Below are 21375 nucleotides of genomic sequence, written 5' to 3'. Positions count from 1 at the left end.
GTTCGTCGAAACATAATGAACAATGCTTAAATTAAACATTTCTTTAAACATTCCCACACAGCACAGCTTCCTCTTGGGACCCTCCCAATAGGCTCTTGGCCTCCCAAGCTTTTATTAGACCTCCCAATGTTGTCCTGAGGAAGGTTATCGGATGCGTATACGGCATCATTCGTAAAATTTACACTGTTCTATTTATGATGTTTTCAGGATGCCTTTTGTATGGTAAGATTTTATCAGTATTTCTAAATTTTCGCTTGATTTGCGAAAATTTTTTTTTTGTTTTGGTTTCGTTTATTTGAATTATTTCTTAATTGTTTATCTAATTTGTGCATGGCTGCATTGGGCCAACCGCCGTCTATGGTACCTCCGTCGTCGGCTCTTATGGCCGGCGCCGATGCCAAACGCAACACTCAACTCGGTCATCCGCTCAAGAGCTTCACGGTTCCGACTCTGCCTCCGCAATCGGCTCCGCCCGTCAAGATCGTCTCGCCCAACAGCGACAACAACCGCCAATCGGTCAACCCCATGACGACGCAGTTGAGTCCCTACAAGAAAGCTCTGGCGGCGGCCCAGTCACGTCACCTCCGCCTATCCATAAAGCCAACAGCAGCGAAGGCGTTCGATCTGGCGCCAAAAACCTGAGCAAAACGCCGGAGAAGATCATTCAAAGCTCTTACAGCACCAAGAGTTAGATTTCAGTTAATGTAATTTCTTTGTGTACCGATTTCGTCTATTTACCGTGATATTTGAAGAAAATTTGTTGGCGCCCGTTAAGAAACCTGATAACAAACTTAGAAATGGCCATTAACAAGTGACGTCTGTGCTGTCATCACTGCCTTTACTCTAGCAGTGGGAGTACTATAGGCAAGAATGAGCTGTAATTTTTATATCAGGTCTTTATTTATCACTTTATGGAGTTCCGACCAATTTTTATCTAAATGAAATGTTCATATCTATATTGATTAATTTTTATTTATTGGCAAAAATTAATTAAGACTTGTGAATGTCCAACTAGTTCCGATCTGGCAACGCCACTCGAGGGGTAGGGAATCGGCTACGAAGGGTGGAGCTTCTCAGTTAGTCGCCATTTCCAGTTCGAATAGTACTAGTGACAAACCTCGCACGTGAGCGCTCTCATTTATTTCTCTACTAATAGCATCCACCACATCACTTTGCCATCCGTAATCCAGCTGTATATGCAGCATCGTGTTGTGTTAACTGAAATCGTTTGATGTGCTGGCAACACGTTAAACGATCAATCAATCTTTTTTCAACCTTAGCCGCTATCAAATTGGCAGTCATTTTATTTCGTTCTTTGGCGAGTTCGCCTTCTGGATATCGTCTTCTTCAACTGAAAAGTGGATTACATCTTCTCGTGGATTTCGTCAACTTTTGCTGCATTCTGGAATGGAATTACCTGATATTCTTGCCTTGGTAATTTATCTAAAAAATCCATTTAAGTAGTGAAAATTCCTCGTGGCATTACAAAACTATTCTATCAGGATTGAAATTTGAATCTCGTGGCCGTAACTGTACAGTCTACTTAATTATCCACGCTCTACTCACTCTGAACTCTTGTTTTGTCAGTGCATTGATGCTCTAAGTTAGAGGTAAATTAGTTTAAAAGAATTACAGTCAAAATTTGTATTAATTTTTTTTGTTATCAGTGTTGCAGGCTTGCAGCATCATAGTTACAAAAACAACTTGGTCGTCAACGTCATACGTCAACATCAATTTATTCAAGGTAAATTTGATAATGAAAAGGGTTAATACTGCTAGCAGCACATCTCAGGCTCACATAAGGAGAATGCGTCGGGAGGCAAATCAAAACGTGGAGGTTGCTAATTTGTCTCAGTTTGAAGTTGAACGTGACATCAACAGTATTTGTGAACCTAAGGAGCATGGACTCGTTTTAAATAATTTACCTTTCGTAGACTGTGAATCATTTCATGATGTTGATGGCGATAATGTAGACGACCGTAATCATGTAGACTTTTCCCTTAATGATGTTAACAACCATGATTTAACTTTGAGCGACCGTGGTTCAACTTTGAGCGAGAGTGATCCTGAATTGAATGAGGATTTTGATTACATTGATGATTCATTGATAGCTATTGAAATTGAAGAACAACCTCGTTGTGGGGTCCCCCATGTACATATTAACAAACTATTATCTGTTTTAAAATCCCATCCGTGCCATTCCGATCTCCCTGTTGATGCCCGCTCATTGCTAAAAACAAAAAGAAACGTTTTTTTAATCCCAATGCATCCGGGTGAGTATTATCACTTTGATTTATTGAATGGTCTGAAGGTTGTGACTGATAAAAAAATTCTTCCAAGAAACCGCAATGCGATTGAAATTGAAATCATAATTAACGTTGACGGGCTCCCCATATTTAGTAATAGCACCTCAAAACAGTTGTGGGTAATTTTGGGAATTATCAGTGGGATTGACGGCTTAGAAAAATATCCTTTCATCATTGGCATTTACTTTAGTCTAGAAAAACCTACAGGAGGTCCAAATACATTTTTGAGGGCACTCGTGAACGATATTAAAGATGTTTTAGAACATGGATTTTTCCATTGTGAACGCTTGTTCAGTGTTAGAGGTATTATTTTTGTCTGCGATTCTCCTGCCAGAGGTTTTTGTTTCTGGGGTAAAATATCACTCTGGGAAGAACAGCTGTTCTAAATGCACAATTGTTGGATTTACTGCGCTTAAGCCGAGTGAACTTAGGAGACTGGTCAGTCCAAAGGGCCGTGTCGTTTTTCCTTGTGTTGCAGCTCCAAGAAGAGACAACGAGTCTTTTCGACAGCGCGATGACCCAGAACATCATAACTACTATTCGATCACAGAAGAATTAGAACTTGTTGACATGGTCAATGATTTTCCCGTAGACCCTATGCATTTAGTACATAAAGAAGCTGCACAAAAACTAATAATGCTTTTTATGGAAGACAGTGATTACAAAATCAGCCCAATTAGTGTTCGTAGAGTAAATGAAAATATGGAAGCTTTATCTAAATTTACTCCCCGTGATTTTGCCCGTAGAGCAAGAAAGTTTAGTTCTAAAATGAGGGCTACAGAATGGGCACAGGCAATTGGGTACACGGCCCCCGTCGTATTTCGAAACAGACTCTCAGCTGAAAGTTATGCAAATTTATTATCTCTTCATGTTGCCGTTAAGATTTTGACGTCCAAAAGATTGTGTTACACTCACGACGCGTACGCCAAAGATCTTTTAAAAGTTTTTGTTATGAACTCAAGTATATTATATGGCAATGCTTTCGTCTCATATAATATCCACAATCTTATTCACCTTAGTGATGACGTTATGCGTTTTGGGCCCATATATTCGTTTTCGGCGTACGCTTTTGAAAACTTTCTCGGCATAATTAAACGCTTGTTGCGCAAAAGTGAGAGAACATTGCAACAAATTCTTAAGCGATTGTATGAAATACAAGTGTCCCGTATTTCTATGCCTGAAACTGTTGAAAGAACTTGCCCATTACTGAAACTTCCAATTAAAGGGGGCATATTGTTACCTGGTATGGATTTAACAACTCCCCAATTCGGTCTCTTAAACCTACCAAATTTCGAACTGACTACTGAATGTGGTGATAACTGTGTCATGATGTCTGATAAAAATGTCGTAAAAGTAGTAAACTTTGTTATGCTCACTGAAATTCCGCATCTTATTGGTAGAAAATTTGCTGAATTTTCTAATTTATATCCAGCACCATTTAATTCAACTATGCTGGGCATATATAAATGTAAAATGTCCCTTGATTTAGATTTTTGGCCTGCTGAACAGTGTGAATGTAAAATGTATTTGATGCCAATAATCGCTACTGATGAATTCACTGTTTTCCCCATAGAAAAATTGTAAACATTCACAATATATAACTGATTCATTGTTATTAGTTTTGTTTTTTCGTTATTTTAGTGGAAACATGCCTGCTAAGCCTAATTTGAATAAGGTCTCGACCACCAATCTTCGTCGAGTTGGTACAAGAAAGCGTGTAGCTAAAGTTTTGGACGACTATGTGGATGCTACTTATAGCGGGTCTGACCCCCAAAATTTACATAAAATTCCAGTACCACCGAATCAAAACATAAGACCACCGAAGGCCTCAAGGACGTCAGCTAATGCAGATAACACTTTCCAGGACTGTTCGATTGGAGCTGGTAATATTTTATCGTTCACGTAAATGTATTTTCGTTCTATTTATTGTAAATTGTTATTTTTTTGAATTCAGCCATGATAACAATGACGGACCAATTTTCCGAACGCAACAAACAAGCCAGGGCACCGAACAGTGGTCTTTTAGAGATCATATTACACTTAGCGAAGATGAATCATTGGCTTCACAAGATTCTCAGGGAAGTAAAGAAGATACTGCTGCATCCACCAATTTTGAAGCAGAAAGGGAATTACAAGGTTTGACATCACAGTCGCCAGATAACCAATTAGGCTACACTGAATTACATTCATTAGAAGTCGAGAATTGTGGTTATGAGAGTGACTCACAAGAACAGGTTATTCTTCCTGGAACGTCTGGAATAGTGAATTCTCATCCGCAACTGAAGCAAAATTACGGCCATGAAAATAAAGCACAAAACCATTCTGTTATCAGGCCTTACTCTTCTCGGAATGAGAATCCCCGTCCAAAACTGAATCAAAATGACGGCCGTGGAATGGAACAACAACAACAGGTTACTCGTCCTGGTCTGTCTTGTAACGAGAATCACCGCCCACAACTGAATCGAAATGACGGTCATGGATGCGAACCACAACAACAACTGGTTATCCGCCCTGGCCCATCTCGAAATGTGAATTGCCAACGTGAAAATACCCGTAATGTAATTGAACCACAACAACCCGCCATGCCTGGCCCGTCTAGAAAGGTGAACTCTCATCCTCAACATGAAAATTCCCGTCATGGAAGTAATCAACAGCAACACGTTATCCGGCCTGGCCCGTCTCGAGAGATGAATTCCAATCTGTCGCTGAATGCACAACATCATCAGATTATTCGGCCTTGACCGTCTCGGAATGAGAATTTACGCCCAAAAGTTAATTCAAATGCAGGCCAGGGAAGTATGCCATCTCAACAACAGTATGCTCTCACTACTCCGTCTTCACGAGTTAATTCCCGTCAACAGTCGTCCCAGAGTCTTCCTGAAATGCCGAATGCAGGTGATTTTTTAAACAATTTCTTTATTAAAACTGAATTTAATGTAATCCATTTTTGTGTACTTCATCTTTTAAGTATTTCAAGACTACACTAAAAGAAGTTTGGAATTTTTAAAAATCCAATTTCGAGAAATGAATGCAAAAATCGACGATCTTTTGGACTCGAGACCGAAACCGTGTCCGTGTGAAGAAAATGAACAGAAATTCCTTTTGCCTTTGGATTCGTTCGATGCTATTGAACATCTTGAAAATTCAATGAAGGACCAACAATCTCGACAACAAATGGTAACAGTTAATATTCAGTTTTTATTATTTCCGTTTGTAACCTTTAATGTTTTTTCAGATCCTTTTGCTGCTCCGTATCGGTGGAATAAATTTCCAGAAAACGGTTTATGCAATAATGGAAAAGTTATTTTCATACGAAATTGGAACTAAGTTCACTTGGACGGGAAAATCCTCAAAAGGAATCGAGAAAGCTAAATTTTCTGATCTGAAGAATATCTATGCTGCAATCTCTGGTAAAGATCGATAAAGATTAATTTATTCTGGATTAATAGTAACAAATATTGCAATGTACTACAGGTGCCGTCCTCGGTAACAAAGACCTTGCTGGTGATGAGAAAACTACAGTTAAAGTGCAGTATCAAGTAACCGAGTGGCTTCGTCACTGTCAGCAGAATTTGAAAAGTCAAGTGTAGTTGATGAATAAATAAAACATTTGAAAAATGTGTTTTGTTTATATGTATTCATTTTATCATAACAATTATTGCTGAAAACCAGAGCTGGGTACGGAATACTAGCCGGTATATATATGGTTAATTTGTTTCATTATTGGAGGTTATGGGGAGATCCTCGGGAAGGTGAGAGAGGTACTGAGGAGGTTATCAGGAAGCCACCAGGTAACCAAAAAGATGGTTTTTAGAGGAATTTAGGAAACTCACAACTAAGACTGAGGAGGAAATTAAGAGGATCTTGGGAGGTACTGGGGAACCAAATGTGCTATGTGGGATTTTGGAATCAAACATACCTTCGTGATAATTTAATTCTGTTCTCAGAGACGTAGGTAGAATTCTCTTGTTTAGCCCATGTTTGCGGGCCTCTCTTTAAAAAGTGTAGTTTCCCTCAAATCAACCTCAATTCTAATCCAGCCAATGTTCTATTTAATTGAAATGTTAAATGTTAAAACTGAGTTTTTGACGGAAATGTAATGTTACCATGTAAGTTACCGTAATGGTAAATGTAAAAACAAAGATATGTGATCTGGTTAATAAAGAATTAAACCTAAATTCTGTCTTATCGTAATTACTTGAATAAGAACTACAAGAGAAACTACGGGTAACGTTTCGATTTCAAGTTTTAGTTTTTCGCGCCATAAATAGGCTCCTCCCTTGATACGCCCTCTTTGCGTCAAACATCACCCACCGTCCATGTCCAGATTTCCCCCCTAAAATCGATTTCATATTTTTTCGTATTGCATCATTATGTTAGCATGAAAAATATTTGGTTTTTTTAGTGTTATAAAAGGATGAACTACCTATCATTTCGTTAGAGAAAATTTTTTAGGGGGCTAAAGATTTCGGAAAAAAATAAAAAACAACGGGTAAAAAAGTTACGCATTTTTGGGACGTTTTTTTATTTAAAAAAAAATCTAGGAAAATGTAAAATGTCATGATTTAAAAATTAACAGTCAATTACAGAATTAAATTCTACAAAAATATATGTGTCGAAATATTTTTGTTTTTACGTTGACCTGCATATTTCACGCCGTCTAACCTGGTACGGCGTCTAAGGTGGGTCCGGTCTCCCCTACCGGTGAGGTTGTAATCAATTTATTGTTACTTTCCTACGTAAACTAATTAAAGTTCAAAGAGTTCACAAAGAAATAATAAAGAATAAAAGTGTAATTTATTTGGCATTATTAATATTTAATATAATGTTTCAAGGGTAAAAAGAAACGGTTACATACTTGCTAATTACAACTTAAAACTTATTTGTTTTCTACAAGCTGTGGTAGAATTGTAAATTACCAAAAAACTCTCCCGTGATGTATGTCACATAGGCACACGGTGTTAAAAAACCATGTTGACTGGCCGTGAAATACCTCTTGATGGAAACCAGCAATAAATGTTAAAGTATTGGTTCAAAGGTGGGTTTATTTTTCACAGGCTGCTATGGGTTAGACGGTCAACGGAAAACAAGCCGGAAACTTACTAACTACCGTATTCATTTTTACTAAGGGAAGGATATTTAAAACCTCAGATAACCTTGCTACTGAAATATATCTATGATTGCTTTTTATTTATTTACAATTCTTTTCAATAAATAATATAGCCTTAAGTCTAGTTTCTTTTTCCTCTATAGTTCTTTCGTTTGCTCTTCATTCCCGCAAAAAAAAATTTCTTCTTTTTTTTTTGAGTTCTAAAACTATACAGTACCCACCAAATGATAAAGAACACCCCCCTCTATTTCCACGTATTCTTATGGCACTACGTGTGTAACTAAAACTCAAATTACTATTTAACGGGTAGAGATAGAATTTTTTTTTCTTTTTTGCTGATCAGTCTTAAGAATAGATCTTCAAATCATTCACACTTAACTTTTTTGTAGGAACAACCCCCACGCCCCTACACACTCGTTCATCGATTAAGGACACGAGCTTTTACCCCATAAGCGCTGTGTTAAAACCGCGTTTTTCACCAAGGAAAATAAAGTATTTTGAACTACGCGAAATTATTTTTTTTTTGCACCAAAAAGTGCGGCGTTCTTTATTTAATAGTATAATTTTTTTATTTTATTACAAATATTTTTATTTGGAGCCCTTTCCTATCCCTTGAAGTTTACACTACGAGAGAAAAATCTAAATTCGCCTTCAGTCACTAGTGCTAGTGTGCTGTAAGGTGACAAAAAAAGCGCAGAAATCAATGACAGGATTTTAATAGAAAAATGCCAATCAATCAACAAAAAATCAGTATATTTTATAATCGTTAATGGCGTTTTTCTATGTTTGATGTGTTGTTGATTAGCTTATTAATTCAGTTGTTGTTGTCGCCTTATTTGTCGTTGATGAGATTGTAGTGGACGTTGTTTTAGTTGTAGTCGAGGGCACTTTAGGCTCGGTATTTGTAGTTTTAGGCTAAGTTATTCTAGTCGATGGTTTGTAGTTGTAGTCGTAGGCTTAGTAGTTGTAGGCTTAGTAGTTGTAGTCGTAAGCTTAGTAGTTGTAGTTGTAGTTGTAGACTTAGAAGTTGTAGTTGTAGGCTTAGTTGTTGTAGTTGTAGGCTGATAGTTGCTGTAGGCCTACCTGTCGATTGTTTTTTGAGCCGTTGTTGCTACTATTGTTTTAATTGTTGTTGTGCTTAATTTTGTAGTCGGTTTTGTTGTCGTTGTGGTGCTTGAAGTAGACGAAATAGATTTTTGTGTTTTGGACGTGGTCAAGTTCTCGTTGTTTGCTTTCTTTTCTCTTTTGAGAAGAGGTGGTATAGGTGTGAGTTGTTTTCCGTCCAATGATTGTTGAGTGTAAAGCGCTATAATAGCTGCTACCGAAAGCGTCTGTATTTGGTGCGGATTTCGATATTCGAAGCTGAAATGTTGTTTTCTACTTAAGCCATGACAATGGCCTAAACTCAGACGTCCTACTTTCACTGTGAAACACTTTCTGTCTTACGCCGGTGAATGTAGGCCAGTTTTGTCTGTTGCCAGAGCTGTCCTGTGTGTTCGAAATTGTCCCAAATTGAACTGGTGTTGGCGCATTTCTGTAGAATAAGCATCGTTGTGTTTGCTTTGATGCAAGCATTAGTGTTGAACGTTCTTATGGTGAAATTAGACGTATATTCGAAGGCTTGACCCTTATTGGTTACTTTGCTGCAATTTACTACGGATACTTGTGATTGCACTAGGGGATCGTTGCTTGTGATAAATGTTTTTAGTTCATCTGGACATTTTGTCCAATCTGCGTCAGAATCCTCCACGGTTAGTTATTCGTTAATTCCATGATGTGTAACACATTTTTCTTTTGGATATTGTCCCTTTTTCAACAACCCCCAGGCGATCATGTCTCAGATATTTCCACTGCCATGATTTGTTTTCAGGATACCTCAAAATATGTGTGAGTTGATTGTGGTTGTAACCACTTTTCGTTGTCCTAAACGAACTTCTTGTATGTCTTCCAGTGTTGCGTCAGGGAAATTTTCTACTGTATCCGGGTTAGTGTTAATTGTTTGAAAAGTCTATTGCGGATTTTTCTTCATGTTTTCCTCTGCAGCACATTTGTAGTGTCTTGTGTTGTTCTTAACGTAAGGATAGCCGTGATAAATGAAGATTAAACATATCACGATTGGGCGTCAGTGTTGCTAGCTCAGAATCTGTATTTCTACCGTCCTTTACCCCTTGCCACCAGCGTTTCCCCTGGTGGTCAAGACGCTCCACACATTGATCCGATTTGAAGGATTGGTCGATTCCTTAGGTAAGACACATTTGTGATTCTTGAAAGATTAAATAACTATGTTCTTTTTCCAATATCCATCTAGTTGATTCTTCTGAACAGGTCACAGCGAATATGCGATCGCCTTCCATCTCCGTGATGCAGATGTTGCTATTTTGTATACGTATCGTCTGGTCGACGATGTATTCGAATTCTGACCTTAATGGTAGAGGATCATCTTTTGAAAATTGGTTGAGGGCTATTATTGAATTGCTGTTTCCCGGTTCGTAAGCATTATAGATGGTTAAATTCTTTTGTACTAATTTCCCTTTTTCTTCGATAACTGCTATTTTTTGATGTGCCAATCTTATAGTTCCTCAGGCGCCGGAAATGCTGTATAGTCGGGTCCCAAGTTGTTCATCTTCTAATGAGCGGTTGAATAGAAATTGGACATCTTGAAGAATTCAACGTGTTGTCCTAGACTGATACAATTCTCTGTAATCGTTGCATACTGAAGTATCCAGGTTGGTATTTTGAAGGCATGTGGATAACGTGGTTTTGAACATCTCATATAAAATTTTTGTTGTTTCTGCAGGAAATGTCAAGTACGTCGGAGGGATTCCATCAACTTTGAGTCCTATTGGTACTATATTCTTAGCTGGTTTATTAAGAAACGATATTTTGATATATCGGCTAGTGTCGTAGAGACGACTAGTGTTATTTGTCTCCGGTATTCGGGGAATTTCCATGTATCCTTTTCCTTTTAGTAATGTTGGGTGTATGAATTGTTACTTATTCTTTCTCCCCACACGATCGTATTTTAATTTTGGATGAACTGTCCTTCTTGTTGTGTGGTGTTTAGTGGTCCGAAACGGCTTTCAATCGGGTGATCTGGTATCTCCTGTTCGGTGTGATCTCTTCAGCTATACAATTGAGGGTTTGGTATTCCTTGATGGCGTACCATTTACTTTCTCCTGTAGGAGTGGCCGTGAAAAGGAGTCCCGTTGGTCTGACCTGCATGTTGTTGTGACCACATTTTTATCGTTGACCATCCGCCAGTATTCCAGAGGGATTATTAATATTGTTTCTTGTGAGTATAATGTGTCAAAGGATCCAATCCAGAATGATCAAGTTATTTTCTTCGTTTTAGTACACTGTCTATATGTCCATCCTTTCCAAGTAGCTGCTGGTTTCTGTTTAGTCACCAATGTGTAGGCAGTTTGTATCCTTGGTACCCAAATAACAATTTAATGCAGTAACCCATCCAAAATCTGTCTTACGGGGGCGTGCAGTACTGGACCCCCAAAGAACGTTATAAGGACACGCTTAAGCCACGGTTCTTTTTAAAAATAAATCACGCCCATCAAAAGACGTCTTATTTCGATCCATTTCTTTAAACGCCACGTCCCCACAATTAAGGGTGTAGCGTTGGGTTTCAACTTTGTAAGAATTACATACACCAAGCCAAATAATAACCTAGAATTGCTTTTTTCAATACGTAGTGATTGGTTAACAAGAAGAAGCTCTGTCTATGATGCGGGAGTCCAATGATCAAAATTCATAACAATTATGTTTATTTTCTGCTATTTTGGTCAAAGAGCGTTAAGTGTTGATTTATTAAATGCTAAATTTTATTCAAAAATACATTTCTTAATTATGGAAGCCAAAACTATTTCACTGTATTGTTTTTCAGTTTTAAAATACCTAGAATATAAATGAATGTTGCTTAAATAGTAGACTACTCGACTGTCAAGCGACCCGTCAAATCCGATGGCACGGTAATGGTTTTATCGTTTTTTTTTATAGAGAAAAAGGTTGTCCCAGTTAACGCGAAATTGGGAGCTTTGGTGACCATAAAAATACGTGTATTAGAGCAGTTTTGTCGGTCATCAATACCTGCAAAATCATCTTTAAGTCGTCATTGTAGGATTTCAGTACCGAATAAAGAAATCCTAGTAGTGCCGTAAGGATGAATAAATATCCTTTAAAAGACGTCAGTGTGCTTTGTGGGTAAGTATTGTGTTTCAGATTTTTAGTTGTCGCAGTAGTAAGGCGATTCGATGTCCAGGATTCCTCTAATTTTCATGTTGTTACAATCGCAGATGGATGCGTATATAGGGTAAGTAGGGTTGAGTGAATGAAGGAAACAACTAAGGAAGAGTAATGTCTGCATATGAGAAGAAAAATGTAAGGGTTTAGTAATCTGGTTCTTGATATCGTCTTCGTAAATTATATCGTTGGTTCGTTATAGGATCGTTTTGGATTTGGTTACGGTAAAGGTTGGGTATTGTGTGGCTTGTTTCTTCTTTTGTTTTCATTCTTTTTTCTACGTTGTTATGTTGATCGGTATGCCTGGTCGGCGTTGGTGAATTGTTGGTCATCGTTGGCCTTCAACATTTTCCGGTTGGTTTTGTAGTATTTCTTCTTTTTCAGTTGTTTATTGTTTTCTTGGGATGTTATGTTTGAGACGGTTGGTGCGTACCACAAATTTAAATTATTTTTTACAGTGTGGGATTTCGTAATTGATATCCGAAAAGCTTCGAGAAATTTGAAATGGTCCGTTCCATCGATTTATGACTTTTCAGGCTGTCGGTGGCGCTTTCAATAAAACGTAGTAATCTATGTTGTTTTTAGTAATTTTTGTGGTTACTTCGTATTATGTTTTCTGTTTTGTTTCGGATTTGAAGAGATGTTTTCTTGCCAGTTTTTGAGCTTTTTCCCACTCCTGTGAATATACCGTACTTGTATCCTCGTAGGTCTCATATCTTCTGTTAATCTTGATATCGTTGGGCATAATTGGTTTTTGTCCGAAAAATAGAAAGAATGGTGCTTCTTGAGTTGAGGCTTGTTTTGCTGTGTTGTAGGCAAAAGTAACGAATGGAAGGTATTTGTCCCAGATAGCAGGTTAGTCTGAGACATAACAAGCTACCATGTCACAGAGAGTTCGCTTAAACCTCTCAACCAATACATCGGTTTGTGGATGATATGACCTAGTCATTATTTGTTTGATTTTGAACAGTTCCATACCTTTTGTATTAGGCTTGATAGGAAGTTAGTATCTTGATATGTTAGAACTACTTTCGGAGATTCATATTTACATCTTATTAGCTAAAACCTTTACAATGGTTTGGAAAGTTTGATTTCTCATTGGAACTGTAAAAACAAACCGACTGGCATAATCTGAAAGAATGAATATATATCTGTATCCCTCATTGTTTTATTGAACTGGGCCCACTATATCCATTGCAATCCTTTCCCAAACTCCTTTAACTAAAGGCAAAGGGTGCAATGGTGCTTTAGTTCCACCTGCCACTTTTCTTTTATTACAGATCAAACAGCTTTTAACGTACTCTATTGGCATGCATGCATGGCCATGTATACTGTCTTTGAAGTCTAGCTAACATTTTTCCTACTCCTAAATGTCCTGCCAATATATGATCATGATTTTCCTTTAAAATTTGTGGCAACAGTCTTACTGGCGTTACAGTTTGTCCTCTGACATCTGCTAATAATCCTTTTTTCTTTCGTTTTAAATTTATTTTAACATCCTTACTTGGACTGGCCTTTGCCATTTCTTGCAATATTGCTCGGCAATACTCGTCTTTCTGTTGGAGTTCGATCCATTTTTCCGTGTCCTTGAACATATCATTTTCATTTTCATGTTTTACTCAAGTATCTTTGGATTCTACTTTTTCGTTTTTTACTTCTGATTTCTCTTTTGTACCTGTTGACGTTGTTTCTACTTTTGCTATCGGCACTATTGGTGTGCGGCTAAGACTGTCAGCATTTTGATGTTACTTTCCTGGCCGGTACCCAATAATGATATCAAATTCTTGAATTTTAAGAGCATATCGAACTAATCTTCCTGCTGGTTCTGTCTTACTCATTACCCATTCTAAAGGTCTATGATCTGTAAAAACGGTAAACTTACGCCCGTAAAGATACGTCCTAAACACGTCGATGGTGTGGATTATTGCGTATGCCTCTTTCTCTGTGGCTGACCACTTAGCCTCGCGGTCGTTCAGATGTTTAGAGGTATAGGCTATGACGACTTCTACGCCGTCTGATTCACGGAGATCCTTTTCGTAGGACTCCACTGAATCCGCTGATTAAGGTGGAGGTTGTATTTATGCCAAAACTGCTATTATTCCATATTCTAAAGCACCCGTGTAGATGATAAATTCTAGGGAAAAATCCGGATAACCTAGGACAGGTCTAGTGATAAGACAGTTCCTAATACAGTCAAAGATGTCCCTTTGTTTCTCCCCCTATTTCCATTCCCCTGACTTTCTAGTGAGCGCAGTTAGTGGGTGGGCTTTATCAGCAAAAAAGCGTAAAAATTTTCTGGAGTAGCTAGCTAGACCTAAAAATGAGTTCAATTCTTTTACGTTTTTGGGAGTGGGATATTTGATAATCGCGTCTAATTTCTTTATACTTGGTGTTATTCCTTTCCCAGATACAATGTACCCCAGATTATCTAATTCTTCTTTTAAAAATTCGCACTTCTTCCTTTTTAACTGTTTACCCGCTAAGAAGTTTAAAAACTGCTTCCAAGTGTGTTACATGGAAAGTAATTTCATTACTGAACCCGTACGAAAAAAAAAGCTTGCCCTTAGCTAACTACTAGCTTGGCGAGCGGACCTGGTTAGCTTGCCATAGCTTGCAATTCGCTAAGTTGATTTTGCACCAAAACCCACTGGAGGATTTGAAAGGTAGTAGCAAGGAGTCAATTACGTAGGTAATACCTTCTTAGAAAAATGTTACTTTAACATAAGGTATGAAAATTGACACTGCATGGCAACAATTTTTTTATTTTTTTTTTTTACTTTTATGAATTTTTTGTTTTGGTTGGTCAATAAAAAAATGAAATACAAGAAAAGATTGATTTCTAATTTTTTTTATTGAAATCAAATTACAACCGCGGCAAATTGCGATCGAATCGCGAAAGACATTGTACATAAGTATACAAAACACACATACAAGTTAAAGAAAACTGGTTTTGACTCTAAAAGAAATGCATATGCAAATCACGCAACGCGAAATAAAACGTAAAGAAAACACAAGTTTAAATTAACCTCATCAGGTAAAACGATCCTCTGGATTAAAATACGAACGGACTTTACTGCACATAGCCTTTATTACATACCCAAGCTGTCGTTGGCCCTAGTCAATTCTTCGTTGAGAATGTCATCCACATTTAAGTCAGGATGCCGCAGTTTTCTTTTGCGGGTGTTCGTGTGGCATCCAAGAAGGCGATGGCCGACGGCAGCATGAACGGTAGCTTCCTCGACAACTGCGCCTTCGTGCCACGTCGACCAACGGCTTGTAATGAAACCTATTTCATAGAAAGGTCGGTTGAAAACAGAAAAAAAAACCAAAAAAATATCTATTTTATCTGATATGGCATTCAAGATATCCTCAGGAAATTTCTTTTTGGCAGTGTTCCAGGCTTTGTTGGGCAAACTTTACCTGTCCGCGAATATTCAGCAAGCTCGGCAGGAGAATAAAAAGCATCCAATATTGTAGTAACTGTGTTATTTAAGTCCTTTTCAGTTTTTCCAAGTCTCGCAGCAATCAAAATTCTTCGCATTGAGGCACGAGTAATTGAAATGTTGCCGTGAAAAGGAACCTGTAAAATACAATCATTTTAAAGGTTATCACTTCCTACATCAATTTGTTATCATTTACCATCACTTCATCCGGATTACATCCGCGCGGGCTGCTACTTGCCGAAGCAGACATCCGAGATGGGGTACTTGAAAAATTAGTTTGATGCTGATCCACGATTGCCTGAAGCTTTTCCATATTTTCCTGGAACCCTATATTCAGGAATAAAGATGAGCATGTATAAAACTTGTTCCTGTGAAAAAAATAAAAGGCTGAACACTTACTTGACGCTAGTTGATTCATTGTATCGTCAGACTGCTTTCTTTTTTCTAAGGACTCCAGCTTTTCGCGAAGCTCAATTGCTTCGCATTCCCGGTCTGCTAGCTGGAGCGCCATTTGATCAAGCTCCTCTTCCAAAGTAGAGATTTTAGTTTTACAATCTTCCATGGTGCTATTTGTACTGTCTTTTAGCTGTTCTTCCAGCTCCCGAATTTTCAATTTGAGATCTTCGTTTTCCTAAATGAAACAGTTCATAATGAATTGGAATTTACTTTTATAAAAATTTCTTTACCTTTTCAAGATGATTACGCTTAGAGCTCTGGTCTGGCTGAGCGGGATAAATCAGTTGCCGACGACTGAGGATAGCTACCTTTTCTTTGGGCTGTAAATTATCCACAGCAAGTTTGTTTAAGTCCAGTTTCTTCTGCCGAAGGAAATCTTTATCGTCTGTGTGGAAGTGGAATATTAGAAATATTAAGACAGTTTTACAAATATTTTTTTTATACGAACCCCAACAACATTTAGAAATAAAGAAATGAAATGTTATTTTGGCTAAATGTTTGTCAAACTTACCTGAAAAGCATACAGGAACACCCAATCTGTGGTCAGAATCTTCAATGTTGTTAAGATATAACTTAAGGTTCCAATGGGACGAGTCACCTTTTGGCCATCTATATCAGTTTACGTTACTTCTCTAAAGAACTTTATAACAAAATGAAACTTAAATTGTTACCTTACAACTACTTGTCTTTTACTTTCAATCCATAAAGTCAAAAGAGCCAGCACATCCTTTTCATCTTCGCAGAGTGTTGGTTTGAAAATTGCAGACACCGAAGCAATTCCAGGTGGCTGTTCTTTAAAATCAAACAACACCAGGAGGCAATAAACATTGTGGGCTGATGGCGTGGCATTAGCAGCCATAATAACCTGATGAAATACCAATATGAAATACCAAAACTTCAATCAAACATTGAAAAAGAAGTCAAGAATAACCCAGGTAGCACACAGACTCTGTTTCAGGTCTGTTACAGATCTGTTTTTGAGAGTCTGTAAATTGTTTGTAGTGTCCCACTTTTACAGACTGTCACACAGGTCTGTGACAGACCTGACTTACAAAATCTGTATAACAGGTTTGTTACAGACCTGACTTACAAAATCTGTATAACAGGTTTGTTACATAACGCGTACCACAGTCTTTGTACTACCAACTGTTTACAGATCTGTCGTTTCAATAATACAAGTATACAACTCACGCGATTTAAAATTTGTATTCAACACGCATTTCATTTTATACACCACTTACACATGATTGTCCAAGCAAAATTATGTAAAGCTTGTTGAAGGGCCTTTGGTTGGATTGCTGAATATCAGCAAACTAATCTCTCGTCAGTTTCCACCAACGGATTCCGTCTATTGAGTAGGGGCGAGGGATTAACCTGAAACGAGAATGGAAGTGACTTTAGATTTTTTAAATATCATGGAAGTGTAACGACAGAAAGCAATACCTCTAAATAAGAGTGGGTCCATTCCAAGGATATGAGGATTGAATGTGTAGCAACCAAGGGGTCAACAAAAACCCTTTTTGACCATGGTGTTGGCCTTTTATTTTTCTCGAAAGGACAATCTGATAGCTTTCAGTCAGTCTAATTGCAAATCTAAAGCAAAATCAAAATTAGAAATAAACCAAGAATAATGAAAACTATTGCAATAACCTACAGATCGCTTTCCATCAACACACATGATAGCTTGGATGATACACGAGTAGTGGCAACTTTGAGCATGGTTAGCAAAAACCCTTTTTTAACCATGGTGTTGGCCTTTTATTTTTCTCGAAAGGACAAACTGATAGCTCTCATTCAGTCTAAATGCAAATCTAAAGCAAAATCAAAATAAGAAATAAACCAAGAATAATGAAAACTATTATATAACCTACAGATCGCTTTCCATCAACACACATGTAGCACATGTTTTCATCATGATGTAACAATTACAGTACCCACCACAAGTGTTAGAAAATGCGCGGATACCCGTAAGCCTCCGTGTAAATACCTCGCTGATTTGCGAGGTAAATACTGGGGATAGATTTTTTAATTTTTTTTTACAAATACATTTGTTGAAGATGTATTCGTGAAAAAAAAATCAGAACTGTACAAGCCTCCGCTGAGGCTGTACACCACTTTCCAGAAGTATTAGAAATTTTTTTTTGTGTGTGGATCTCTTATGGCGGGATGGATTTTTCCGGCGACCATATCTTTTGTTCCGATTAAGATACGGAGCCGGGGATTTTTTTACAAATTGCCCATTGGGCACTTTATTCCACGACCACGATTCGATCGTGATCCATGAACCCCTTCCCTATTTTTTTCGCCCGGGAAAAACGCGCATTCCATTCAAGGACTATTATTGTGTGTACAACGACACAGGGAAAATGTAGTATGACTTTTTCCCACTGGGGAGGAAAAATCAGCCGCGCGGATATGTGTTCGCGACAAAGAAAGAGTTGCGCAATCCTTGCGCGCCATGCGCCCCCAGTGTGAAAAAATCATACTACATTTTCCCTGTGTCGTTGTACACACAATAATAGTCCTTGAATGGAATGCGCGTTTTTCCCGGGTGAAAAAAATAGGGAAGGGGTTCATGGATCACGATCGAATCGCGGTCGTGGAATAAAGTGCCCAATGGGCAATTTGTAAAAAATCCCCGGCTCCGTATCTTAATCGGAACAAAAGATATGGCCGCCGGAAAAATCCATCCCGCCATAAGAGATCCACACACAAAAAAAATTTCTAATACTTCTGGAAAGTGGTGTACAGCCTCAGCGGAGGCTTGTACAGTTCTGATTTTTTTCACGAATACATCTTCAACAAATGTATTTGTAAAAAAAAATTAAAAAATCTATCCCCAGTATTTACCTCGCAAATCAGCGAGGTATTTACACGGAGGCTTACGGGTATCCGCGCATTTTCTAACACTTGTGGTGGGTACTGTACACAAAATACTTTAACATGCCAAAACTTACAAGTGTGCTGAGAAGACATGAAAATTCCAATGAAAAGACATGACGACGAACTATCACTTGTCAACAACACGGCCGGCTGGCGGCTGCTGGTAGGCGCAAGAGAGAGTCCCCCTAGCGGGGGCTAATAGATTTTTCCCTTTCCATAAACAAACACACACACAGTTTCGCCACCCAATCCGCCGGAATCGCTTTCCATCAACACACACGCAAAATATTCACCATAATTCCCAAAATATTTCAGCTGGAACGCCTTCCATAAACACACACACACACACAAATTTCTTTTTCGACTCACACAAAATGTCACCAAAAGCTAATAAAAAAACGACCGGCAGCAGTTCCTTCTCGCAACTTCGCCAAAACGCGACTAATGGTAGCGTAGCTGCCTCAGCGTGGGTGCGGTGGCGCTGGTATAGACTAAACTCATCTTCAAAGACGTTGCCACATAAACACGATTTCTATGTGTGTATAAAATTTTATTTCGTTTTATAAACGGCATGAAAAGCGTTTATAAAACAGCTTGAGCAACAAGAAATAAACAAAAAAATTCTTTATTGGAGATGCAGAAATATTGTATTTGAAAAAGTATTAAGTTAAATTAATAACACGAAATTTTAAATTTTCAATCCCGTTTAGCACTTAAATTTTTTTTCCTCGTATCCTTACTTCCATTCAGCCAATTGGAAATATGTTTTTTAAAAAATTCCTCATCCAACTCGGATTTCGGAAAGTTTTCCCTAACAGATATTTTTAATAATTCATTGCAAATAAAGGTAGATCTAAACGCGAGTCTGTCACTGTGTGTGATCACGTTGTCATTTTTTAACAGTTAGTCATAAACAAAGAAGTTGAGGAACATTTTAAAAATGTGTGCATATACTCATTTTGAAGCTCTGGGTCATCTCTATTTTCTTCCCTTGTCCTCTCAACAGTCATCACGGTCTTATCACGATCTTTAACAGTTACCACCAATCTTCTACTTCCATATCCGGAAACCGGAAGCTTTTCAACAAATTATAAATATTCTTTCGACCTTTAACAATGTTTCCATTTTGCCTTGACCAAGATTTGAACCTTCAACCTTTCGAGTGCTGAGCTTAACTCTTAACCATTAGCCTAACACTGACTTATATAAGATGTCAACTGGCTGCATGGTATTACACTGTAATATATGAGAAAACATTTAAGTCTGTTTGCTATTGGGAATCCAGAAATGTACCATACCGGGGATACAGACACAGATCAGATTATTACTGACATAGGTGTTACAAGGGAAATACAAACCCGTAACATACCTGGGCCACAAACCCATAACAGATAATCACTGAAGTATGTTTTACATAGAAAACACAGGCCTGTAACATACCTGAGATACAGACACAAAACAGATGATTTATGTCATATGTTTTACAAGGAAAAAACAGACCTGTACCATATCGGGGGTACCTACTGAGAACAGATGATTTCTGTCATATGTTTTACAAGGGAAATACAGACCCGTACCAGACATGTAGTACAGACACATAACAGAAATATATTTCACTCGGTAATACAGAGTAAAAACATGCATGTAACATACGTGTTAGACAGAAGAAAAACAGAATGTATTTTTACAGAGTAAAAACAGACAAGTGACAAACATGGGAAACAGAGCAAAATCAGAAACAATTTTCTCAAGTAAAAAACAGATCTGTAACAGGTCTGTAGTACAGTGAAAAACCAGAATTATGTATTACAGAAAGATTACAGATCTGTTCCAGATCAGTGAAACAAACTTTTACCAAATCCTGTAAAACAGAGCAATTCCAGACAAATTTCCTGTAAAACAGAGATGTAACAAGCCTGATACGGATCTGTTTCACAAGTATGTGAAACAGATCGGTTACAGGAGTCTGTAACAGCTCTCTGTGCTACCTGGGAAGGCTAAATAACATTTACTTACCTTCAACAATAGTGATCGTGGTTAAGAGTCTCGTATAAAGCTCGGCAACTGGAGACACTTTGAAAAACTTTACGTTTTCCTGCGTTACAGCAGTTTATTGACAAGAATCCATAACAAAATGTACGAATACTGCAAGAGAGGAGACCAATCTAGACTGGTTTTGGCGGCTTCTTTTGGCGCCAAGCATAAACTTTCCTCGAAGGTTGCCGAATATAACTATTTGTGATGCGGAAATAACTATTAAAATTTTTTAAACGAAAGATTATTAAGTATTATGTAAAAGATTATTATTGCTTTCAATATTTATAAAAGTATTCGCGTAAATGTTTCCCATCAATCTATTAATGCTGGTAGTGGTATCTACTATTTTAATTTTTTTTGCCCCAATTTTTTTTTTGGCAATGTCGAACTGTTTATTATTGAAACCTATACAAGACAAATAGGAATATTTGAAAAAATCTTTGATTGTTTTGATTTCGACAAGTGGACTGTGTTGCTTTTTTCCCTTACATTCTATACCTTGGCTCGTGAACGATACAAATGGCAAACAACAGTGCGGTAAGGGGTTCATCGAGATGGACAAATAAAAGGAAAGCAATAAGGCTGGCCGACAAAGAGTTAGAAAACATTTGCCCATCTGTGAGATTTAACGTACCTTTATCCCTGAATGTGAATAGTAACGAAGATTCTGTCCAGGTAATATCCAAAACTTAAATGTTTGCCAAATCAAATGGTTCTTATAAGGTTTATTTTGCCATTTTCATACAGGTAAATAACCAAATGGATGATTGTAACGTACTTGCAGAAGGTGAATCTCTTGAGCTGTCGAATACAGTAGAGGCTGGTACTATGATGCTGGGATCAAACACTTCATTCCAACTGGATGAAGATGAAGAAAATTATTTTATGC

The 21375-nt window shown here is 37.8% G+C and overlaps 4 protein-coding genes, 1 long non-coding RNA gene and 1 pseudogene across 5 annotated transcripts; 3 read left to right on the top strand and 3 right to left on the bottom strand.

The window, feature by feature from the left end:
• The first annotated feature begins 1105 nt into the window (after positions 1-1105).
• Positions 1106-2915, top strand: LOC116933685. Its single transcript, XM_045171979.1, has 3 exons — positions 1106-1434; positions 1503-1610; positions 1668-2915. The coding sequence occupies exon 3, from the start codon at positions 1757-1759 to the stop codon at positions 2690-2692; it is 936 nt and encodes a 311-aa protein (XP_045027914.1). The 5' UTR covers positions 1106-1434; positions 1503-1610; positions 1668-1756; the 3' UTR covers positions 2693-2915.
• Positions 2916-3089: 174 nt separating this feature from the next.
• LOC123466428 lies at positions 3090-5047 on the top strand. Its single transcript, XM_045172126.1, has one exon. The coding sequence runs from the start codon at positions 4151-4153 to the stop codon at positions 5045-5047; it is 897 nt and encodes a 298-aa protein (XP_045028061.1). The 5' UTR covers positions 3090-4150.
• A 42-nt stretch (positions 5048-5089) lies between these two features.
• On the top strand, positions 5090-5926 carry LOC116933683. Its single transcript, XM_045172127.1, has 4 exons — positions 5090-5201; positions 5275-5483; positions 5542-5716; positions 5781-5926. Exons 1-4 carry the CDS (start codon positions 5105-5107, stop codon positions 5894-5896), a joined length of 597 nt encoding a protein of 198 aa, XP_045028062.1. The 5' UTR covers positions 5090-5104; the 3' UTR covers positions 5897-5926.
• Positions 5927-14519: 8593 nt separating this feature from the next.
• Positions 14520-15948, bottom strand: LOC123471256. The gene is made up of 4 exons (XM_045172360.1): positions 15797-15948; positions 15510-15741; positions 15307-15437; positions 14520-15247 (listed from the first exon to the last, which is right to left on the bottom strand). Exons 2-4 carry the CDS (start codon positions 15670-15672, stop codon positions 15026-15028), a joined length of 516 nt encoding a protein of 171 aa, XP_045028295.1. The 5' UTR covers positions 15673-15741; positions 15797-15948; the 3' UTR covers positions 14520-15025.
• Positions 15949-15965: 17 nt separating this feature from the next.
• LOC116924472 lies at positions 15966-20826 on the bottom strand. The gene is made up of 3 exons (XR_006645545.1): positions 20466-20826; positions 16238-16431; positions 15966-16175 (listed from the first exon to the last, which is right to left on the bottom strand). It is a non-coding gene; the product is annotated as an uncharacterized LOC116924472 (long non-coding RNA).
• Positions 16758-18928, bottom strand: LOC123471257 (annotated as a pseudogene).
• Positions 20827-21375: the final 549 nt, after the last annotated feature.

Source organism: Daphnia magna, linkage group LG4 (assembly GCF_020631705.1).
Source record: "Daphnia magna isolate NIES linkage group LG4, ASM2063170v1.1, whole genome shotgun sequence".
Taxonomy (NCBI): Eukaryota; Metazoa; Arthropoda; class Branchiopoda; order Diplostraca; family Daphniidae; genus Daphnia; species Daphnia magna.
The sequence above is the reverse complement of the archived record's forward strand: the minus strand, read 5'-3'. Positions and strand labels throughout refer to the sequence as shown.

What these genes read in the sequence shown, in the direction of transcription:
- LOC116933685 (XM_045171979.1), top strand. Translation starts at nt 1,757, where the DNA reads ATGAAAAGGGTTAATACTGCTAGCAGCACATCTCAGGCTCACATAAGG.
- LOC123466428 (XM_045172126.1), top strand. Translation starts at nt 4,151, where the DNA reads ATGCAGATAACACTTTCCAGGACTGTTCGATTGGAGCTGGTAATATTT.
- LOC116933683 (XM_045172127.1), top strand. Translation starts at nt 5,105, where the DNA reads ATGCCATCTCAACAACAGTATGCTCTCACTACTCCGTCTTCACGAGTT. An exon ending in TCCTGAAATGCCGAATGCAG is followed by an intron (nt 5,202 to 5,274) that starts GTGATTTTTTAA and finishes TCATCTTTTAAG; the next exon opens with TATTTCAAGACTACACTAAA. An exon ending in AACAATCTCGACAACAAATG is followed by an intron (nt 5,484 to 5,541) that starts GTAACAGTTAAT and finishes ATGTTTTTTCAG; the next exon opens with ATCCTTTTGCTGCTCCGTAT.
- LOC123471256 (XM_045172360.1), bottom strand. Translation starts at nt 15,672, where the DNA reads ATGGAAGATTGTAAAACTAAAATCTCTACTTTGGAAGAGGAGCTTGAT. An exon ending in AATGAATCAACTAGCGTCAA is followed by an intron (nt 15,438 to 15,509) that starts GTAAGTGTTCAG and finishes TCCTGAATATAG; the next exon opens with GGTTCCAGGAAAATATGGAA. An exon ending in GTAATCCGGATGAAGTGATG is followed by an intron (nt 15,248 to 15,306) that starts GTAAATGATAAC and finishes TGTATTTTACAG; the next exon opens with GTTCCTTTTCACGGCAACAT.